The 24,685-nt window shown below is 38.4% G+C and overlaps 1 protein-coding gene across 1 annotated transcript in view; it reads right to left on the bottom strand.

The window, feature by feature from the left end:
* minar2 (membrane integral NOTCH2 associated receptor 2) overlaps positions 1–24,455 on the bottom strand; it is a 50,734-nt gene extending 26,279 nt beyond the window's left edge. The window contains exons 1-2 of the mRNA XM_042732064.1: positions 24,156–24,455; positions 20,375–20,594 (exon numbers count right to left, since the gene is read on the bottom strand). Coding sequence (XP_042587998.1) covers positions 20,375–20,594; positions 24,156–24,331 — 396 coding nt within the window. The 5' untranslated portion in view covers positions 24,332–24,455. The remainder of the gene's footprint in view (positions 1–20,374; positions 20,595–24,155) is intronic.
* Between the last annotated feature and the right edge of the window lie 230 nt (positions 24,456–24,685).

Genomic DNA, 24,685 nt, shown 5'->3' with positions numbered 1-24,685 from the left:
TATCCCAAGGGCAGGCTTTAAGATGGTTTAGATCCTACCTGTCCTATCGCTACCACTTTGTTTATCTAAATGGGGAGTCATCTCATTTATCACCAGTAAAATATGGAGTGCCACAAGGATCTGTCCTAAGTCCTCTGCTATTTTCAATATACATGTTGCCCCTTGGTAATATCATTAGAAAATACGGGATTAGTTTCCACTGTTATGCTGATGATACTCAACTATATATCTCAACAAGACCAGGTGAAACTTCAAAATTATCTAAGCTAACAGAGTGTGTTAAAAAATGTAAAAGATTGGATGACCAATAATTTTCTCCTATTAAATTCAGATAAGACAGAGATATTACTTATTGGACCAGAAAACATTACACAGAATCTCGTAGATTACAATTTGCAATTAGACGGATGTACTGTTACTTCCTCTACTGTCAAAAATCTGGGTGTTATATTAGACAGTAACTTGTCTTTTGAAATCATATTTCCCATGTTTACAAAAACAGCATTCTTCCATCTTAGAAACATTGCCAAGCTACGAAACATGTTACCCTGTTCCTGATGCAGAAAAGCTAGTTCATGCATTCATGACCTCTAGACTGGACTATTGTAATGCACTGCTAGGTGGTTGTCCTGCATCCTCAATAAATAAGCTACAGGTAGTCCAAAATGCAGAGGCTAGAGTCCTTACCAGGTCAAGAAAATATGATCATATTACCCCAATACTACAGTCTCTGCACTGGCTACCTATTAAGTTCCGTATCAGTTACAAAATATTATTACTTACTTATAAGGCCCTTAATGGCTTAGCTCCTGCGTACCTAACTAGCCTTATACCATGCTACAAAGCTACATCACGCTCCCTAAGGTCACAAAACGCTGGACTTTTGATAGTACCTAGGATAGCAAAGTCCACTAAAGGAGGTAGAGCTTTTTCGCATTTGGCTCCCAAACTCTGGAATAGCCTTCCTGATAATGTTCGGGGGTTCAGACACACTTCCTCTGTTTAAATCTAGATTAAAAACACACCTCTTTGGCCAAGCATTCAAATAATGCATCTCATAATTTTGGACTGCAGTTATATCTGATCAAATGTGCATTATTATTCTTTAGCTTGGGTTAAACTAATTAATTTTACTTGGCTGGAACAGCAGCCACGCTAATTATGTCTCTGTTTGTTTCTCTGCTTTGCCACAGGATTTACATCCCGTGGTAACTAGGATTTACACAAGCTCCAGTCTGGATCCAGAACACCCTGAGAAGAGATGATGCCAACCCCTCAGAGGACCTCAGATGATGCTAACCCAGAGACAACATACAGAACTACCACATTTTGCTATAAGTTTGATTGCATAATTGCTGTTAATAGTGTTTATCGTCTGTTTGTTTACGTCTTTTATTGATTTTTCTGAACATTTCTGCCATATGCACATGAACTGACAGTCACCACTGATAAGCTACTACTAATATTGTAGAAACTTAATTTTCTGTAAAGTTGCTTTGTAATGATTTGTATCGTAAAAAGCGCTATACAAATAAACTTGAATTGAATTGAATTGAATCATGCAGCTCAGTTCAGTTTAAATAGTATCTGTGCAATAATTTGCAATCAAGTCAACGATATCGCTGTAAATGAAGTGTCCCCAACTAAGCAAGCCAGAGGCGACAGCGGCAAGGAACCAAAACTCCATCAGTGACAGAATGGAGAAAAAAACCTTGGGAGAAACCAGGCTCAGTTGGGGGGCCAGTTCTCCTCTGACCAAACGAAACCAGCAGTTCAATTCCAGGCTGTCTTGTCCGGTGGTCGTCTGAGACAAGGTCTTTACAGGGAATGTGTCTCTGGGGCTCTAGTCCTGGTCTGGTGTAGAGGTCCTTTCTAGATGCTGATCCACCATCTGGGCTGGATATGTACTGGATCCGGGTGACTGCAGTGACCCTCTGACTTGGATACAGACTGGATCTGGTGGCTACGGTGACTTCGGAATAAGAGAGAAACAGACTAATATAAGCGTAGATGCCATTCTTCTAACGATGTAGCAAGTACATCGGGTGTTATGGGAAGTGTTCCCAGTTCCGGTTTACCTAATTAGTGCAGCCTAAAAATCCTTTAACGGATTTGGATATTAGAAGTGTATTAGTATGTTATGTGTAAGCCAGGTTAAAGAGATGGGTCTTTAATCTAGATTTAAGCTCCAAGAGTGTGTCTGCCTCCCGAACAAGGTTAGGTAGGTTATTCCAGAGTTTGGGCGCTAAACAGGAGAAGGATCTGCCGCCCGCAGTTGACTTTGATATTCTAGGTATTATCAAATTGCCAGAGTTTTGGAGAACGGAGCGGACGTGGAGGACTATAATGTAACAAGAGCTCGTTCAAATACTGAGGTGCTAAACCATTCAGGGCTTTATAAGTAATAAGCAAGATTTTTAAATCTATACGATGTTTGATAGGGAGCCAGTGCAGTGTTGACAGGACAGGGCTAATATGATCATACTTCCTGACTATAGTAAGAACTCTAGCTGCTGCATTTTGGACTAACTGGAGTTTATTTACTAAGCGGGCAGAACAACCACCCAATAGAGCATTACAATAGTCTAACCTTGAGGTCATAAACGCATGGATTAACCATTTCTGCATTTGACATTGAGAGCATAGGCCTAATTTAGATATATTTTTTTGAGATGGAAAAATAGCAGTTTTACAAATGCTAGAAATGTGGCTTTCTAAGGAAAGGTTTGCTATCCAAATAGCACCCCTAGGTTCCTAACTGATGACGAAGAATTGACAGAGCAGGCCATCAAGGCTTAGACAACGTTCTAGGTCATTACATGCAGAGGTTTTATGTTCTATAATTAATACCTCTGTTTTTTTTTTTCAGAATTTAGCAGTAAGAAGTTCATCGTCATTCTGTTTTTTATATTGATTGCATTCCGTTTGTTTTACAAATTGGTATGTTATGCCGGGCCGCAAAGTTATATAAAGCTGAGTGTCATCAGCATAACAGTGAAAGCTAACACCATGTTTCCTGATGATATCTCCCAAGGGTAACATGTAAAACGTGAAGAGTAACGGCCCTAGTACTGAGCCTTGCGGTACTCCATACTGCACTTGTGAACGATATGATACCTCTTCATTCACTGCTACGAATTGATGGTGGTCATATAAGTTCGATTTAAACCATGCTTATGCACTTCCATTAATGCCAACAAAGTGTTCTAGTCTATGCAAAAAGAATAGTGTGGTCAATAGTGTCGAACGCAGCACTAAGATCCAATAGCACTAATAGAGAGATCAACAAAACACGATCAGATGATAAGAGCAGGTCATTTGTAACTTTGATGAGAGCAGTCTCAGTACTATGATACAGTTTAAATCCTGACTGGAAATCCTCACAGATGCCATTTTTCTCTAAGACGGAATATAATTGTGAGGATACTACCTTTTCTAGTATCTGGAAAGAAAGGGAGATTCGAGATCGGTCTATAATTATACTAGTTCTTTGGGGTCAAGTTGTGGTTTTTTGATGAGAGGCTTAATAACAGCCAGTTTGAAGAGTTTTTGGGGACATACCCTAATAACAATGAGGAATTAATAATAGTCAGAAGAGGATCTATGACGTTCCCTGGAAGCACCTCTTTTAGGGAAGCTTAGATGGAATAGGGTCTAACATACATGTTGTTGGTTTAGATGATTTAACAAAGTTTAATACAGTTCTTCCTCTCCTATAGTAGAGAATGAGTGGAACTGTTCCTCAGTGGATCTATAGTGCACTGTCCTGATGCGATACTGTAGCTTGATGGATTCCTGGTTAAAATTTTATTTAATAGTATCGACTTTAGAAGTAAAGTAGTGATTAAAGTCATACTGCTGTGGTTGAGAAAGTCAAACACTGTTGCTGCTTTATTTTTCCGTTTTAAATGTAGCCACTGTATTGAATAAATACTTGGGTTATGTGTGTTTTTTCTAAAAGTAGACGAAAAGTAGATTAGATCTAGAGGTATTACTGCTTTCTGTAAGATAGGTACTTTCCCTCCAAGCAATAGCGAATAATTCTAGTTTCGTTTTCCTCCAGCTAGAGCGCGCTCCATTTTCCGTGTGTTTGCTATCTTTCGGCTACTCGTTCTGCTGTTGTACTTTCCTATAGCATGAAAACTCTGTCATCAAATTCCTTGTGTGCAACTTCTGATGCGATACTTAGCTGATTGGCTGCATGGTTACAAGTTTATACTTCCTGACTATAGTAAGAACTCTAGCTGCTGCATTTTGGACTAACTGGAGTTTATTTACTAAGCGGGCAGAACAACCACCCAATAGAGCATTACAGTAGTCTAACCTTGAGGTCATAAACGCATGGATTAACATTTCTGCATTTGACATTGAGAGCGAAGAATTGACAGAGCAGCCATCAAGGCTTAGACAACGTTCTAGGTTATTACATGCAGAGCTTTTAGGTCCTATAATTGACACCTCTGGTTTTTTTTCAGAATTTAGCAGTAAGAAATTACTTGTCATCCAGTTTTTTTATATCGACTATGCATTCCGTTAGTTTTTCAAATTGGTATGTTTCGCCGGGCCGCGAAGAAATATAGAGCTGAGTATCATCAGCATAACAGTGAAAGCTAACACCATGTTTCCTGATGATATCCCCAAGGGTAACATGTAAAACGTGAAGAGTAAGGGCCCTAGTACTGAGCCTTGAGGTACTCACTTGTGATCGATATTATACCTCTTCATTCAATGCTAACGAATTGATGGTGGTCATATAAGTACGATTTGAACCATGCTATTGCACTTCCATTAATGCCAACAAAGTTTTCTAGTCTATTCAAAAGAATGTTGTGGTCAATAGTGTCGAACGCAGCACTAAGATCCAATAGCACTAATAGAGAGATACAACCACGATCAGATGATAAGAGCAGGTCATTTGTAACTCTAAGTAGAGCAGTCTTAGTACTATGATACAGTTTAAATCCTGACTGGAAATCCTCACAGATGCCATTTTTCTCTAAGACGGAATATAATTGTGAGGATACTACCTTTTCTAGTATCTTGGAAAGAAAAGGGAGATTCGAGATCGGTCTATAATTAACTAGTTCTTTGGGGTCAAGTTGTGGTTTTTTGATGAGAGGCTTAATAACAGCCAGTTTGAAGGTTTTGGGGACATACCCTAATAACAATGAGGAATTAATAATAGTCAGAAGAGGATCTATGACTTCTGGAAGCACCTCTTTTAGGAGCTTAGATTGGAATAGGGTCTAACATACATGTTGCTGGTTTAGATGATTTTACAAATTTATACAATTCTTCCTGTCCTATTAGAGAATGAGTGGAACTGTTCCTCAGGGAATCTATAGTGCACTGTCTGATGTGATACTGTAGCTGACGGCTGCTTGGTTAAAATTTTATCTCTAATAGTATCGACTTTAGAAGTAAAGTAGTTCATAAAGTCATTACTGCTGTGATGTTGAGAAATGTCAACACTTGTTGATGCTTTATTTTTCGTTAATTTAGCCACTGTATTGAATAAATACCTGGGGTTATGTTTGTTTTCTTCTAAAAGAGACGAAAAGTAATCAGATCTAGCAGTTTTTAATGCTTTTCTGTAAGATAGGTTACTTTCCCTCCAAGCAATACGAAATACTTCTAGTTTTGTTTTCCTCCAGCTGCGCTCCATTTTCCGGGCTGCTCTCTTTAGCTCTCTTCTGTGTGTACTTTCCTCTGCACTGAAAACTCCTGTCATCAAATTCCTTGTGTGTGTAAACATACTTGGTAATAAAGCTTTTCTGATTCTGATTCTAAATCCGATTCTGATGGTGGCAATTGTAACTTGACGTACAAAACTGACAAATATTATCCTTATAGTCCCTTTCTTTGTATGGTTTCTGTGTCTCTAAAATCTGTATTTTATTTATTTATTTATTTATCCATTATTTTACCAGGATAGTCCCATTGAGATGCAAAATCTCTTCCAGGAAGTCCTTGCCAAATTGGCAGCACAAAAAGTTTCACATTAAAACATACCTGTATTACAAACACATGATACTAACAAATTTTTTCCCTGCACTCATATGATGACAAATCATAAAATTACTTAAAGCAAGTGCATGTTTCCTTTAGAGTAATCCATAAGAGGTTTTTAAAGATTTTTAAAGAGGGAAGTGTTTCCAGCATTATAATACTCTGCAGCTCATTCCAAAACGAAGGAGCAAATTAAAGGAAGGCAGTTTTGGCAAATTCTGAGTATACCCTTTGAACATTTAAAAGAAGTTTAGCCAGGGCAAACTCAAGCCTTTATGGGGCCCCAAGCAGAATTTTACTTGGTGCCTCTCTCTGCCGCCATTATGACTGATTAATGCTTCATTATCCGCACACTATAAATCTAACACACCCATTATCAGTTTTATTTGTTCACTGTAATATCTGATTAGTTAGGCTTTCATAAAAAGCCTCCAAACTGATGCCTTAAAGGGGTGATTGATTGCAATTTCAGCGTTTCCCCTGCCATTAAATTAATCCTGTTCCTTGCATCTCCTGCTCTGCACACGTTCTGCATCTCTGTCTCTCTTTCTCAGATCATCAGCTCAGCTCCATCAATGAACTGTGTTCCAATTATACACTTTATGTGAAAAGACAGACAGAAATGTTATTTTTTAAATTGAATGAAATTAAATGTTAATTTCATTCCGATCGGGCTTAATCTGATCGATTAAGGTGTTTATATGAAGGCTTTTTAGTCTGATAGAGATGTTAGTCCAATTACAAACAGATTATTTGGTTGCATGTAAACATAGCCAGTGTTTCAGCAGACTTTAACAGAGAAAGCAGGAAAAAAATAACTCAAAAAGATTAACAGCCAAAGAAGTAATTTCAGAGATTATGGACTGACACTGACACAGACAAAGATATTTCAGAGTTAGAGAATTCTTCAGAAGTGGAGAACAATGTTCTTGAAGATCCAGATAATGTCAGAATCAGAATCAGAATCAGAATGAGCTTTATTGCCAAGTATGCTTACACATACAAGGAATTTGATTTAGTGACATAAGCTTCCAGTACACAGAGACAACAACACACAGAGAAAAAAAAAATTGCAAATAAATAAATTGTATGAACAGTTGTGCAATAGATGCTAATGGAATAGAATAGAGTAAGATGCAAAGATGTACTTGGATGGAGGGGTAACAAATAAATATAAGAATATTGCACATTTTTATTGCATAAGTGGGGAACATTTAACTGTTCATGAGGTAGATTGCCTGAGGGAAGAAACTGTTCTTATGGCTGACTGTCCTGGTATTTGTGGCTCTGAAGCGCCGGCCAGATGGCAAAAGTTCAAAAGGGGGGTAACTTGGATGTGAGGGATCCAGAGTGATTTTGTGAGCCTTTTTCCTCACTCTGGATGCATACATTTCTTGAAGGGTGGGCAGGGGGGCACCAATAATCCAGCATTCCGAACTGTTCTCTGTAGTCTTCTGATGTCTGATTTTGTAGCTGAACCAAACCAGACAGTTATTGAAGTGTACAGGACAGACTCAATGACGGCTGAGTAGAACTGTTTTAGCAGCTCCTGTGGCAGGTTAAACTTCCTCAGCTGGCGAAGGAAGTAAATCCTTTGTTGGGCCTTTTTAACAATGGAGTCAATGTGATTGTCCCACTTCAGGTCCTGAGAGATGGTGGTTCCCAGGAATCTGAATGACTCCACTGCAGCCACAGTGCTGTCTATGATGGTGAGTGGGGGAAGTGCAGGGGGGTTTCTCCTGAAGTCCACGATCATCTCCACTGTTTTGAGTGTTCAGCTCCAGCTAATGTTGAATGGTTCTTTGAGTTCTTCAGAGGATGAGGAAGAGTCTGCCATATCCACACCTTCATTAGAGAGAAATGATGAAGAACAGCAACAAGCCATGTGTTTGGTGAGAAATGGAAACCACTTGATCTTACCAGAGCCAGATTATCCATAAGGGCACTTGGGTCAGTGCCCAGGGGCACCAACCATTCACAACCACTAGGGGGGCACCACATGACACAAGCTTTAAAAATGTTTTTCGTAAATTGTTTTCTTATTAACTTGAAATTCTTGAAAGACCATACATAACTCGTTTATGAACACTAACTTAACAACAACAATAATAAATTATAAATAAATAAAGATTACATGACCACTATCACCCCCCTCCCCAATCTGTTGAGTTGAGTTGGTCCACAACAAGTACGTGCAAATGTGTAATTTTTTTAATGGCTACAGAAAATGAATCAAAATGGACAGACGTCAATTGAGTGGTTTTGCAAAAAGAAAGTTAAAGAAAGACAAGGACGCTAGATGTTTAGCTATAATTAAAAATTTCCAGGGATCGAAAGTTTTTTTGTAAGAACCAGCAGCGCTGAGTCTGACGAAGCCGGAGCTAACTGTGGAGATGGTAACACTAGCATCTCAGATGGTACCGCCGGCGCTGCTAGCACCGCTAGCGGGGGAGATACTGCAGCCCTTACTGCTAATGTTAGCCTAGGCGTCGGTGATGACCGGCAGGCAAATGATGATATTCTTCTTGGGGGAGACAGTAGCGAGGGAGACTCAGGTGAGGAAGAGGACATTAATGAAGGTAAATATGGTGCAAAATGTGAGAGCTTGTAGAATACGATGTGAGAACTTGCAGAACAAAACATCTGAACAACTTACTGTAATGTATATTCCTCATACATAATATCGATCAATCAGTGTTTTTCAACTGCGGAAAGAGGTCAATAAAACAGCTGGAGAACAATTATGTCACATAACATTTACCTCAGGAAAGCCATTTAATGACCATAAAATAGGATATAGCACGTTAGTTGGCTAGATAGAGAAAAGAGCTATAGAGAGTATTTTGCTAAATATGTGTAGGCTTATTATAGGCTATTTTATTTTATTTTTATTTTTTTTATTAAATAAAGTTGTTATTCTAATAAAAAAACGCATTATATTTAATTTGAGTTATTTTTAAATAATACTGCCAGCTGAAAGGGCTCTCTGTATGTTTACAGCATTAGGTGAGATTAATTTTTTTCTTGAGAAAAATTAATGCCTATCTTGTGTACCTAATATTTATCCAAATGAGTCAATATTAAAACCAGATTTCCTCAAACCTCCTATATTTACCTTTCACAATATAAGTTACCTTATAATATTTTTATTTATTTATTTATTTTTTTCGTTTTTTTGTTCTGAAAGTTCTCACATCGTATTCTACAAGCTCTCACATTTTACACCATATTTACCTTTATAGACATTGGAGATATGGTCAAAAGCACTTTCCAGCCAGGTACATGAGAGTGCACTCCATGGAGATGGCGATGAGGAAGACCTGGGGGAAGATGAGGACGTTAGGGATGTCGTCAATGAAGACACCTCCAGGCCAGATGTGCCACCGAAGCCTGTGGATCATTTTACCCTCTCAATTGATCCTGCACAATGGGGAGATCTAACCAAGCTAATGATAGAACTGGCTTTTTCTAAAGGTTCCGCCGCTTATCACAATCAGGCAGCTAATACCCCTCCTCTGCACGGGACACTGGTATGAAAAAGCGATTTCTTACAAATTATCTTTTGCAATGCCACCTCCCAAACAAACAGGTGGTGTCTAGAGATTGGTTAATTTACTCGCCTTCAACAGCATGGTTTATTGCTTTGCATGCAAATTGCTGTCCTTGCAGCAAAATGCTTTTACATCTGGATATTCTGACTGGAAACATCCTGAGCGAGTTTCAGCTCATGAAAAGAGTGCAAGCCATCATGAAAGTATGTTAGGCCTTTTAAGGAGATCAAGGAATGTGGGCACAGTGGATGCCTTACTCAGGCAACAGAGAGATGATGAGGCAAAGTATTGGAGAGAGGTTTTGCAGCGTGTTGTGGCTGTAATCAAATTCTTGAGTGTGAGAGGTTTAGCGTTCAGAGGGGAGGACGAACTTCTGGGCTCATCGAGGAATGGCAATTATCTAGGACTGAAAATGATAAATGATCTTGAGTTAGACCTATCAAATTGCAGAGGCCAAAGTTACGACAACGCCAGTAACATGTCCGGTAAATACAATGGCCTTCAGGCTCATCTTAAAAAAAGAAATCCCCTGATTCATTATGTGCCCTGTGCTGCACATTCACTCAATCTCTTGGGGGTGAACAGCATAGAGGACAGTTGTCCACATGCAAGAAATTTCTTTGACTTGCTCCAGTCTCTCTATGTGTTTTGTGCTAAGTCCACACACCGCTGGGATAAAATCTTTCACAACACAGATGTGATCAGGACTCTAAAACCCTTATCCAATACCAGGTGGACATGCAGAGCGGACTCAACCAAGGCACTGAAGGAAAACTACAAGGCCATCAGAGAGGCTTTGGGTAGATTTTCCATCGATCCGGAGGAGAAGGGGTACGCCAGACGTGAGGCCAGATCACTCTGCACTGAACTTGATAAACTGGAGACCGCGATTATGACAAATGTTTGGGATAGCATACTAACCATGTACAAGGCCACTACTGAGACTTTGCAAAAGCATGACATAACTTTAGACAATGCAGAACATCTTTTGGAGTCACTGCATTAACTTTAGACAATGCAGAACGTCTTTTGGAGTCACTGCATTCTTATGTGGCATCGCAGAGGGATCAGTTTGAGAAGTACGGAAATGCCGCTCGAGATATTGAGGAAGTTACTCACCTATATGAGGAGGAGACCAAAAGAGTCAAAAAATGAAAATATTTTTCAGATGAATCAGGAGAAAGTGATGCTCTACTAGGCCTGCATGGCAGCCGACGATTCAAAGGGGAAACCTACAATGTCATCTTGGACAAGTTGCTGTCTTGTCTTGCCAAACGCATCGGCGCATACACAGAATTGAACAAACTATTTAGTGTTTTGTTTAACACCGACACAGACAGTGATAGTGTGCATAAATGCGCTGCTGCACTCTCCTCCAAATATTCGGATGATCTGGACAAAGACTTTGGAGAAGAGCTCCTGGGCTTTTGTCCAGAAAGAAAAAACACGATCTCCTAAAATAATGCTACAGCTTCTACACAGACATGGCCTCCAAACCACGTTTGCAAGCGTCTTTGTTGCACTCAGGATATTCCTAACCCTGCCTGTAACAAATGCTGAAGGTGAAAGGTCGTTCTCCCGATTGAAATGAGTGAAGAATGAGCTCAGGACGACAATGACACAGAAGCGATTGACTGCACTGTCCCTGCTTACCATTGAATTGGACTTGGTCAAAGAAATGAACATTGGGGATGTAGTTGACACCTTTGCTTGCGCAAAATCAAGGAAGAAGCAGTTCTGCTAAAGGTAAAAAACCTGATAGATTTATTATTATTTTTGGGCAAACGTGAATTGACGCTGTCAATGAATTGATGTACATTTTGAATTGAGACATTTGAATATAGTGCGAGATATTGAGGGAGTTACTCACCTATATGAGGAGGAGACCAAAAGAGTCAAAAAACGAAAATATTTTTCAGATGAATCAGGAGAAAGTGATGCTCTACTAGGCCTGCATGGCAGCCGACGATTCAAAGGGGAAACCTACAATGTCATCTTGGACAAGTTGTTGTCTTGTCTTGCCAAACGCATCGGCGCATACAGAGAATTAAACAAACTATTTAGTGTTTTGTTTAACACCGACACAGACAGTGATAGTGTGCATAAATGCGCTGCTGCACTCTCCTCCAAATATTCGGATGATCTGGACAAAGACTTTGGAGAAGAGCTCCTGGGCTTTTGTCCAGAAAGAAAAAACACGATCTCCTAAAATAATGCTACAGCTTCTACACAGACATGGCCTCCAAACCACGTTTGCAAGTGTCTTTGTTGCACTCAGGATATTCCTAACCCTGCCTGTAACAAATGCTGAAGGTGAAAGGTCGTTCTCCCGATTGAAATGAGTGAAGAATGAGCTCAGGACGACAATGACACAGAAGCGATTGACTGCACTGTCCCTGCTTACCATTGAATCGGACTTGGTCAAAGAAATGAACATTGGGGATGCAGTTGACACCTTGTTCCATTCAGAGGACGCTGTCCTTTTCGCCAGTAAATGCCCAAAAATCCTCCAAAATATGGCTTTAAAATTTAGGTCAGCCTGCAATGCTAAATCCAGCTATGTATGCGACATGTAAATTTGCACAGGCAAGCCACCAGGTGGAGCACCTGAGAGAGACCAGGGGATGCGGGTTGTTCTCCAAATGAGTGAAGGGCTGCAAGGTCACTGCATAACTTCACAGATAACTTCTTTACATCCTACAAACTTGGTGAAGAGCTACTCAAGTGAAACCTGACCATGATTGGAACAAAAAAAAAACAAGCCTGAGCTTTCCAGAAAGATTCTGGATATGAAGGACAGAATGCGGTATTCGTCAAAGTTTGCTTTCTTTGAAACTGCAACAATTGCTTCCCATTGTCCCAAAAAAAAAGAAAAAAAAAGAAAAAGAAAAATGTGCCTGTGATGAGTACAATGCACAGATATGCATCAATGAATGCAAGATGTATTTGAAGCCTGAAATGGTATTGGACTATAACTCCACGAAAGGAGGAGTTGATAACTTCAACAAAGTCACATCAGCGTACAGCTGCCAGCGCAAGACTGCCTGGTGGCCTTTGGTGGTCTTCTGTAACATCCTGGAAGTATCAGCATATAATGCCTTTGTCCTGTGTCATGAGATCAATCCAAACTGGAATGAGGGCAAACTGTGCAAACGTCGACTTTTCTTGGAGGAGCTTGGAAAAGCACTCATTACACCTGAAATCCAGCGATGCTGCCCCACCAATCATGACACCAAAACCAGCACCATGTGTGTAAAATGCAAGAAATTAATCTGCAGGAAGCACATGCTTGCTTTGTGCACATCCTGTCAAGAGTGACTTTTTATATTGTTCCATGAGCCTAAAGAACAAAAGAGCCTGTTTAGGGAAAAGCCTGTTTATGGAAAGAAAAGTTTTAATTTCATTTCACAGCAATACTAAATTGTTTATTTAAATTTCCAAAAAGAAAATATGTTGAATAAAAATTTTAGATGTTAAAAGTTACAGTAGTTTATTTTCAACATTTGTTAAAACAAACATGTTTAAAAAATTGTGGTTAAACACATTTTTGAAAATCATCATTAATTGTTTGCAATATCTGACAAATACTGATATTAAAATTGTTCTGTTCATACCTGATTCCTTCTTGTTTTTCATAATGTGTTATTTAGGGAATTACATTGAAATCAATTAGGGTCAATTTGACCCGCTACATCAAAATCGTACCCAGAAATCAAACATAATACATGGGTTAAGAAACCAAAACTAAGTCCTAGTGAACTGGCAAATTACAGACCCATTTCAAATCTTCCATATGTGTCAAAAAAATTTAGATAAAACTGTGTCTGCTCAATTGTGCTCCTTCCTTCAAAAAAATTATCTCTATGAAGAATTTCAGTCGGGTTTCATGCCCCACCATAGCACAGAAACTGCACTTGGTAAAATTACAAATGACTTGCTTCTTGCGTCAGACCAAGGCTACATCTCATTGCTAGTTTTACTTGATCTTAATGCTGCTTTTGACAACATAGATCAGGGGTTGGCAGGTAAGTTTGGCTTCGGGCCAAAAAAAAATTTTTGCCCCTAGATGGCAGGCCAGAACATAACAAAGGATAATTTAAGAAATTAATTGATGAAAAATGCAACTGGAATTGCCTGTAACAGACTGTTACAGTGTCTTTTGTCACTGGTAGTGAGCTGTTACTCTGTGTTAAATCCTGTAAGAGGACAGTCATTAACAAAAAGCAACATTTGTGTGGCGGTGTCCGGCAGAGTATGTTTGAGGTTTATGTGGGTGGTATCAGCACTCCTGTAGTTGTATACACTGACCACAATCCACTTGTATTTTTGTCCAGAATGTATAATACCAACCAACGGTTAATGCACTGGTCCTTAATACTCCAGGAATACAATCTAGATATTAAAGATATGATGAAATACCAACAAAAGTCCTTAGAGAATGTGCAGCAGAATTGGCCAGCCCCCTTAGTCGTCTCTTTCAACTTCTCTTCTCACATGGCGTGTTCCCTAAACAATGGAAAAACGCCAGAGTGATACCAATACATAAAAGAGACTCAAAATCAGACCCAACAAATTATCGTCCCATATCCCTCCTTTCAGTCCTCAGCAAAGTGATGGAATCCTCAGTTCATAAACAGCTCCAGGGCTAGCTCTTCCGCCATAAACTAATTTCTAATAAACAGTATGGATTTAAACCGAACCACAGCACAGCAGACCTCCTTACAGTTTTGTCACAGACGTGGAACAATATCTTAGATAAAGGAGGGGAGGTGTACATTGTTGCACTAGACATTAAAGGAGCGTTCGACCAGGTTTGGCACAACGGGCTTCTGGATAAGCTTTCTGCTAAAGGCATAACTGGGCCATTACATTCTTGTCTACAGAACTACCTGGAAGGAAGGTCCATCCAGGTCGTGCTCTCTGGTCAGTCCTCATCACCTCAACCAATCAACGCCTCGGTGCCCCAGGGATCCATTCTCGGCCCGCTATTATTCTCCATCTTCATAGACGATGTTGTAGAACAGTGCGATAATAGCATTTTTCTATATGCGGATGATTCCACCATTTACGCCCCAGTAACGTCACTTAATGGTCCCAATGTGGCAGCATCCCTAAATAAAGACCTGGAGAATATTCGCAGGTGGGCTGATACCTGGAAGGTCACGTTTGAGCCTAGCAAATGCAAGGCTATGGTTCTGTCGAGAAAGAAGCTTCCATCCTGCCCGGACCTTTTTTTGGGGGCAACCAGAATTGACCTTTGTGAGCAGTTGAATATTCTGGGACTATGTATCGATAGGAAGTTGCTATGGACTAATCACCTGTCAAACATCTGCAAGCGTGCTGGACAGCGTCTTGGAGCTCTGCGTAGGTTGGCCAACAAGCTTGATGTAAAAGGTAGGGCCAATGTCTATAAGGCACAAGTCAGGAGTACCATGGAGTACTCTTGCCTTGCCTGGATGAACGCATCTCAGACCACCCTTGGGCAGCTTGACAACATCCAGAAAAAGGCACTGAAAATCATTGGGGAGGATGAGGACACTGCCCTAAGGAAATATGCAATTAGCCAGCTCAGTCAACGTAGAACTGTTGCAGCAACAACTGTGCTTTTTAAAATGCACACTGAAAACTGTCCAGAGGATCTCAAAGCTCTGCTACCCCCACCTGATCTCCTTTGCCTCGGAGAGCATGACCAAGTCACGCCCTAAAACTCCCCAAGTCCAACACCAAATGTTTGGGGAGGAGTTTTCTTCATTCGGCTGTAACAACTTGGAACTGCCTCCCCTGTACTGTGGTAGGTGAAATCACCTCAAAGAATGTTCAGGCCTTCAAGAAGAGACTAAACAAACACCTACTCAGCTAAAAAACTGTAATCTCCTGATGCTTAATGTCACTTATCCTAAATATCTAGTCCTGAGCAGCTGCAGATCACGGAACATGAACTGTTAATGCCTGTATCTGCATAAGCATAAATAAAAAAAATAAAAAAAAAACATTAAAAAGGTTCTGAGAATGTAGTGGCAAATGCCTTATCTAGAGTGAATAGTCTTGTGGGCTAATGCTGTTGATTTACAAAGTGGATTTGTAAATTTAAGTGTGGGGGTGTTACATAATAGTACATATGCCTGTTGTGTCTGTTTCTACTTTCCTAGGTTAAGTAGCCTACACCTGTTGTTAACCAACGCTCCTGAGTGTCAACCTCTGAAGATTCGCTCTTGCGACTGTATGTCCTTCCATAAAAGCCAGCTAGTTTTCCAGTGCTGGAGGGGTGGGAGGTTTTCCCTACATCTCTCTGGCGAAGAGTCCCTGTCGCCTGTTGCAGATGTGTGGTTTCTTTTTGTTGTTGTTTGTTATAGGACTCTTTTCTTGGGACGTGCCAAACGAGGCTTTTGAAGCAGTGAGGCTTTTACAACAAACTGTATTTACAACAAACAGTGCTCTACCCCACCATCTGGTGGTCAATAAAAAATCTTACACCAACTGTATCATTTAGATGTTTGTTCATTGGGATGTCATTGTAAGGTTTAATTGTCTATTTAATAAGCATATGTGTCATAGCGAGGCGGCATTTGTGTGTGCAGCGATGGAGTTTCCAAAAATGTATTGTATTTTGCACAATACAATGACAATAAAACACTTTATTTTCTTAAGTTTTACTTGCATCAATCTTGTGTCTTTTCACACAAATAGAATGTTTAAACTGAACTGAGCTGCATGATGACATCACTGAATTCAATGATGAACTGCCTTTAACTGTCATTTTGCATTACTGACAGACTGTTTTCCTAATTAATGTTGTTCAGTTGCTTTGACGCAATCTTTTTTGTTTAAAGCGCTATATAAATAAAGGTGACTTGACTTGACTTGACTTCGTTACTGTACTTAAGTACATTTTTCAAGTATCTGTAATTTACTGGAGTAGTTTTATTTTGAGTGACTTTTACTTCACTACATTCCAAAGCATAATATTGTACTTTTTACTTTACTACACTTTACTAATTCATAAAACATATCGTTACTCTTTATAATATATCACGTGCTCCGACACGTGATTGCAGCTGTTCTAAAGTCGACAATTCACTGATTCAAATGAACCATTTAGTGCGAGTCTCTAGTGAACTGAATTCACAAGTGAGAACCAGGAGATCTTGTGAGCACATTCACATCTGATGCTGTTAAAAGTAAGTTATTAATGTTGAAATTTAGGATTAGTTATTGTAACTGAAAATCATATTTAGGTCAAAACTGTCAGTTGTTTGTGAACTAAATTCAAATTCCCCGCTGCCGTAATGTTAACAGTTTTATTAAAATGCTACGCATTTAGCCCTATGTGACGTCTGGTTTTTTATTGTTTATAAACTGTATAAATTTTTATATTGTTTGGATTAACTAGCCGAGTAGATAGATATGAATGTTTATTCATAACCATACTGGAAATAAGTAAATATTGTTAGCTGATGCTAACAGTCTAGCTAACAAGCTTGCTGGTGCTAAGTTGAGGTAATTTTTAGATATAAAGTCCAAATATTTTTATTCAACCACCTAGATAGATTACATTTGGGGGAAAAAGAAAGGATGTGATGTTCAGAACATGGTAACTACAGTAATTATCAAAGTGGGAAGTGATACCCTCTGGGGGCATTGGGACAGGGGTGTTTTTACACCACAGACAAGTTTTGAGAAGGAAAAATCATTATGAAAATATAATTATATGTTCCATAAAATGTTCTTCCTAACTTCAGGCCTTATTCTCATGTCATATATAACTGTGATGCTCTGCAAAACAACAATCTTTTTTTTCTCTCAGGTACATCACAGTGTAAGCTTCACAGTAAACATGTCAACGTAGTCCATATCAACAACAAAAATATATCTTGACTCCATATAGTGGTTATTTTGGGAAAATCCCAGGTATTTTGAGCAATAGGATTATATAAAAAAAAATTAAGTAGCCTATATAAAATTGCAAAATCTATCTTTCGGTACTTTTTTACTAAAGTACATAAAAAATTGAGTACTTTTGTACTTTCACTTGAGTAAAATTGAAAAAGGAGTACTTTTAATTTTACTGGAGTAATATTTTATTATACATATCTGTACTTTTACTCATACCTATATTTATGTATATTTTCCTCTGTGTTGTATTCTTTAATAATTGCACTGTCCATGGAGCGGACCTGACTCACATTTCACTGCTGGTTATATATGCTCTATATAATCGTGCATGTGACAAATAAAAATCTTGAATCTTGAATCTCCACAAGACCAGATGAAACTTCTAAATTATCTAAGCTAACAGAGTGTTTTAAAAATGTAAAAGATTAGCTGACCAATAATTTTCTCCTATTAAATTCAGATAAGACAGAGATATTACTTATTGGACCAGAAAACAGTACACAGAATCTTATAGATTACAATTTGCAACTAGACAGATGTACTTTTACTTCCTCTACAGTCAAAAATCTGGGTGTTATATTAGACAGTAACTTGTCTTTTGAAAATCATATTTCCCATTGTTCAAAAACAGCATTCTTCCACGTTAGAAACATTGCCAAGCTACAAAACATGTTACCTGTTTCTGACACAGAAAAGCTAGTTCATGCATTCATGACCTCTAGACTGGACTATTGTAATGCACTGCAAAGTGGTTGTCCTGCATCTTCAATAAACAAGCTACAGGTAGTCCAAAATGCAGCGGCTAGAGTCCTTACCAGGTCAAAAAAATATGATCATATTACCCCAATTTTACAGTCTCTGCACTGGCTACCTATTAAGTTCCGTATCAGTTACAAGATATTATTACTTACCTATAAGACGCTTAATGGTTTAGCTCATGCGTACCTAACCTGTCTTCTACCACGCTACAACCCATCACGCTCCCTAAGGTCACAAAATTCTGGACTTTTGGTAGTACCTAGTAGCAAAGTCCACTAAAGGAGGTAGAGTTTTTTCGCATTTGGTTCCCAAACTCTGGAATAGCCTTCCTGATAATGTTCGGGGTTCTAACACACTTGCTCTGTTTAAATCTAGATTAAAAACACATCTCTTTGGCCAAGCATTCAAAGAATGCATCTCATAATCTTGGACTGCAGTTATATCTAATCAAATGCGCATTATTATTCTTTAGCTTGGGTTAAACAAAGTAATTTTGCTTGGTTGGAACAGCAGCTACGCTAATTATGTTTCTATTTGTTCCTCTGTTTTTACACAAGCTTCAGTCTGGATCCAGAACACCTGAGAAGAGATGATGCCGAACCTGAAACAACATACAGAACTACCAAATAATTACTACATATAATAATTGCTGTTAATAGTGTTCATCGTCTGTTTGATTATGTCATTAACTGATTTTTACATTTCTGCCATATGTAAATCAAATTGACAGTCACTACTGATAAACTACTACTAAATATATTGTAGAAACTTTATTTTTTTGTAAAGCTGCTTTGCAACGATTTGTATCATGAAATGCGCTATACAAATAAACTTTAATTGAATTGAATTGACTAAACAAACTCCAGCTGGCCCAAAATGCAGCAGCTAGAGTTCTTACTAGAACCAGAAAGTATGACCATATTAGCCCGGTTCTGTCAACACTACACTGGCTCCCTATCAAACATCGTATAGATTTTAAAATCTTGCTTATTACTTATAAAACCCTGAATGGTTTAGCACCTCAGTATTTGAATTAGTCCTCCACGTCCGCTGCGTTCTCAAAACTCTGGCAATTTGATAATACCTAGAATATCAAAGTCAACTGCGGGCGGCAGATCCTTTTCCTATTTAGTGTCTAAACTCTGGAATAACCTACCTAACATTGTTCAGGAGGCAGACACACTCTGTCAGTTTAAATCTAGATTAAAGACCCATCTCTTTAACCTGGTTTACACATAACACACTAATTCGCTTCTAATATTCAAATCCGTTAAAGGATTTTTAGGCTGCATTAATTAGGTAAACACGAGCCGGGAACACTTCCCATAACAGCCAATGTACTTGCTACATCGTTAGAAGAATGGCGTCTACGCTAATATTAGTCTGTTTCTCTCTTATTCCGTAGCCACCAGATCCAGTCTGTATCCAGATCAGATGGTCATCACTGTGTCAACAACACAGTTACTGTCTTTAAATAAAGCAGCAGAACATCAGTGTTTGTGGCTCATCATTGACTGAAGCACAAAGAAAACAAACGTTTTTAAGCAGGTGTAATATTTTCTTTTTTTCTTTTTTCTTTTTTTGGCATTAACAATAAGTGTAGATAAATTTCAGTCTAATAATAATAATTCACTGAATGGCCAATTTTACATGTATTTTCAAAAAAAAACAAAATAAAAAAAAAACTGTGTTTGCATTTTGATAGATATTTTCCACACAGAATTTTGTATTTTGATCTGTTTGAACTATGGTATTGTGTATTTTTTTTTTAAATATGTTGTAATGTATTAAGGATTTACCCGGTGGACACTTTTACATTGGAACTTACAGCACACTGGATTCTTAAGGACTGTTTTATGTGATTGAAATGGACTCCATGCTTTTGACAGCTTAAGTTATTCTAGTTTTATTGTGTTGTTTTAAGTTCCTTGTGAATTGTCTAAATACACTTTTCATTCTTCTTTTGTAGTTGTCTCATCTTTTTAAAACACTCATTTTACCCTACACAGTTTAATCTGACCCCATTTAAGATTCAAGATTCATTCTAAACCCATGTTATTCGACTGTTTAGACCGATCATTACAACGCTGTCATAATCTGATGTTATTCAAATTGCAATATCAAGTGTGTTTGTCTTTGCCCACTTTGGGCTAATGCAATACCTTCATGTAGTCAGCCAGCTGACCATGTGCAGTGTGTCTGTCATAGTCCTGAATGGTCCAGGATGGCTTGGACTTGTTCTCCTCTGTGTCAGTGATGTTGATGTGAGAGAAGAGAGGGTTCTGCTTGATCTTTGGTTTCAGGGTTTGAGGAGTGATGTGTTTCTCCAGCTCTCTGTCTTCAAACACGTGACTGTCTGCTGATGGCTTTCCTTCCATTTCTCTCTCCCTTCCTTGACAACAAAGAGAGATACACAAAGAGAGTATTTCAATAAAACGTTAATCCTTTATCGATTGTGAAACAAATAAAACATACCCCCTTGATTCAACACTAATTAAACACACTTGGGACAGCTAATGAAGGTCTTCAGGGTCGCTAGAAACTTCAGGATCAGGTCAGATCAGGTTGGAGCTAAATTCTGCAGGAAATGGCCCTCTATAAACCATATTATTCATTACATTCAATTCTATTATAATGAGTGTACAACTCCTGTACACTCAAAAGGATTGGAAATCTTTAGGCACCTCAGGATTCAATCTGATTCCCCTTCTTTGGGAAAAAAAAAAATCATTGATTGACATTTTTTAAAATGATTAATTAATAAGTTTGCCAACATTGAATATTATATTTATTTGTGCACTTTTATTAAATTACTTAAATGAGTACATTTTAAATAAATGATAAATTAATAATAAATCAAAATAATTGTATGGTAATATATATATATATATATATATATATATAAATATATATATATATATATATATCTAACCACCAATATAGTTTCTAATATATATATATATATATATATATATATATATATATATATATATATATATATATATATATATATATATGTATATATATATATATATATAAAAACAAAAAATGCTTTCCAGTAGTGATGTCATGCTCGACACTGAAGCTCTGAAGCTTGTTTCACATCAAAGCACTGTAATGGAGCTTGATTTGTTTTGCCAAAAGCACGTAATCTGTGACGTTTGAAGCTTTGTTTGTCTGAAAACCACGTGACTACTTCAGTATCTGGTTCAAACGAAGTGAACATCAGTGACGTTTGCTTTACGTTACATTACTTTATAACGGGTAAGCATGTTTATTTTATTTTTTTCCAATATCGTAATTAAGCTCATATGAACTTTGCCTATAAATAACACTGAGACAGAGTTAAAATAGACAGATTGCAGATTTAATTTATATTTAATTTATTTTAGTGTCAGTGCCGACACAAATTCATGACTGTGGCAATGCCCATTATTTAAATACAATAAAATAAAACAAAAAAACTGTTGTAGAACCTGATTTGAAACCAGCAGCTGTAATGGAACGCTGCACTTTGGAGGGTGCTATTTATTTTTATGACCACTAGATGGCCACAACAACAACATAAACTGTGTTGAAAAGCTTGGAGTAATGAACCTTTTTCCGATACAATTGTGTTGAAAACTTCACTGGTTCAGAATGCTTCACTTCGCCATCACTAGTTTCCAGACAAGCGCAGTGATGGATTTTTCTGTTTTTCTGAACATTGTTGTTGTTTGATTATTACCGATGACATCTGTCAAACACCAGTCTGTCCTACAGAGTGCAGCTTCAAAACACCTGTCCAGTAGCTGATAGTAATCCTGAGCTGATTCAAGTGTGTTTAATTAGGGTTGGAGCTGAGCTCTGCAGGACGGTGGCCCTCCAGTTGCTGGATGGGCACCCTTGCCCTTAGGTGACCACCTACTTTGAATTGTAAAAAAAAATGCTTTTTCAGTTGGGTGATGAGACTGGGTTGCATTTATGTACCATGATGATAATGAATAATGCATGTGTAGTAGGGCAGTCTAGGTACCGCCCTATTAAACGTGGTTTTCACCTGAATGAACTATTTGCTGCCGCTCCGGGTGTATTTAAGGCGTAGTTTGTCACTTGGGTACGCATCGTACAATCATTGTTGTGTGTGGGTAGCTCGCGGGAGGTATGTATCTAGCTGTTTGGCTAACTTTGCTGCTAGTGTCTGTGCACTATTTAAGTGTGTATATTTGTTTATAGCCAGGTTATGGTCATGATTGGCATGACGTTGGTGTTGGGTACAGGCTGTCCTTCACTCCAGGTATGTAATTCCAATGGATTAATGTTTATGGTGTGAATCGTGGTAACATGCTTTGATCGTATTGCAGTGTGTGCATGCTCTAGAACGCCTGCATATTTGCAGTTCGTCGATTACGGATAAAGCTGTGAGTAACTGAACCAGTGTGTATAGCGATCTACTTCTGGGTATGTATATCTAGTCCTTTGAGCATTATTGGGGTGGTGTCTTTGATTTTATTAACTTTTGTCCATTTTAGTGCTTCTGCTCGTGAGCACTTCGTTACTGTGGACTGCAGGGCAAATACTCCTTAGACAGCGTTAAGACTTCACTGTTTGTTTTGCTGCTATTTTTACGACTGTGACCGTTTGTATTTGACTATTACTTTCTGGCTTTGTTTGTTTCTGTTTTTCACGCTCATGCTGATGGTTTAGGGGAAGGGTGTCCAGTCCGAGCCGTCATTTAAAGCGAGATGTATCGTTAACGGTGCCTGCTTAGCTCCACCGGTTGTTATATTACCATCAGCAGCGTGTTTGTTTTGTTTAATGTTGATTTGAGTTTTTTTTTTTTTTTTTTTTTTTTTTTTTTTTTTGCTGAAAGTTCTTTTCAGCTTTAAGTTTCTGTTCTTTGTTAACTTGTTTTTTTTATGTATTTCATGTGATTTAATTTGAAGACTGCTGTTTTCACTTGTATTGTTTGCTTTATTTCTTCTTTCTGGGTTTGTTCTCCTCTTTTTAACCTCTTGCTGCTCCATGGCATGTCTAGGTTCATGAGCTTTTGGCACGAACCTAATTGAGTATTTACATCTCTCTGTCTGACCCCTGTGGCCAGTAAATTGTCCATTGTTGTTCCCCTTCATGGTTTAAACTTATTCTAATGCAAGTTGTTGGATTGAATGTGAGTTGAACTAATTGTGTGTGTTTTGTTTTTTGTTTTTTTTCAGGAGCTGAAGGCCCCCAGTGAGGGAAGCTAGCTGTCTTGGCCCTGTGGTGGTGGTGTTTCTCTCACAGAGTGTTTTTGCCATTGATATCTGCGTCTCCCTCACTTAGAGTGTGTGTGGTGTGAGCATGAGTGTTTGTGTGGAGCATATTTGGGTGAGTGGTGTCTTAGGATACTCATTGTTCAGCTAGCTGCCCTACTGGTAAGCCTCAGCCGGAAAGTTTCTTGTTTTTCTTTATTTCTTCTCTTTGTTTGGTCAACAGTTTTCTACTTTTTAATTAATTATTGTGAAATAAAGGCATTTTTGTATTTATATCCACGTCTCTTGTGCTCAGTGGTAACGAACCTGTGTGCTATATTTTGGGTATAAATTTCCCCGTTCACAGAAACGGAGTGGCGTGGTCTGCTCTAATTTTTAGTTGTATACTAGTGTCAATTCTTGCCCGTCATCGCCCCGCCACACATGCATGAACAGATTTTGACTGACAGATTTAAATTTCATCATTATAACTGTTAAGAATACTGTATGTAGAATATTAGATAATTTCACAGCCCAGACATCAGCCGAACTGAAGACAATATTTACAACAGCGCCTAAAGTCAAAAGAACTACGTCAACTTAAGTATTAATCAAGATACTCCTTGACTGATTTAAAAGGTGTGTGTTTGGGGGGATCTATTAAAAAATATATAACTTCACCTTTCGTCAAATTGTTGAATGAACAACTGAATCCTAAATTTTGCTCCAATACATAGCTTTAACCATTTTAAGAGAGTTTACCTCCGAGTACATCTTGTTCTGCCACTGTCTTTGTCCAGACAACGCAGCACCAATCTGGAACATTCCATGTGTAGCTGGCAACATTCCCACATCCAGCTGCAGGAATTTCTCTGGATGATTGTTGTTTGGCAGTACCGCTATGTCCATTTTGTGACTTGTGTAAGGTTGAAATGAGCCTTACTGAGTCTGATCTCAGTGTGAGTGTGAATTATTCATGATGTAACTCTATCTGAGCCCATATGGTGCCACTATCCTGCTAGTAAAGGGCTAGTCCCACAGCTACTGACTGACAGAATGTTACGCAATAACTTCAACATGGATAAACAAGAAATTTTCTGGTTTGTTTTGTGGAATAACATAAAATCATACTATAATTTCAACTACAATCTACCATCAGTGTCTTTGTACTATCAAAAAACCTAATAATTACAATCTTTAAGAGTCACTTCCCTTGTATTCATGAGTATAAGGTAAGATTGAAATTCATTTGTGTTCACTTAA

This window comes from Cyprinus carpio, chromosome B10 (assembly GCF_018340385.1).
Source record: "Cyprinus carpio isolate SPL01 chromosome B10, ASM1834038v1, whole genome shotgun sequence".
NCBI classification, from domain to species: Eukaryota; Metazoa; Chordata; class Actinopteri; order Cypriniformes; family Cyprinidae; genus Cyprinus; species Cyprinus carpio.
The sequence above is the reverse complement of the archived record's forward strand: the minus strand, read 5'-3'. Positions and strand labels throughout refer to the sequence as shown.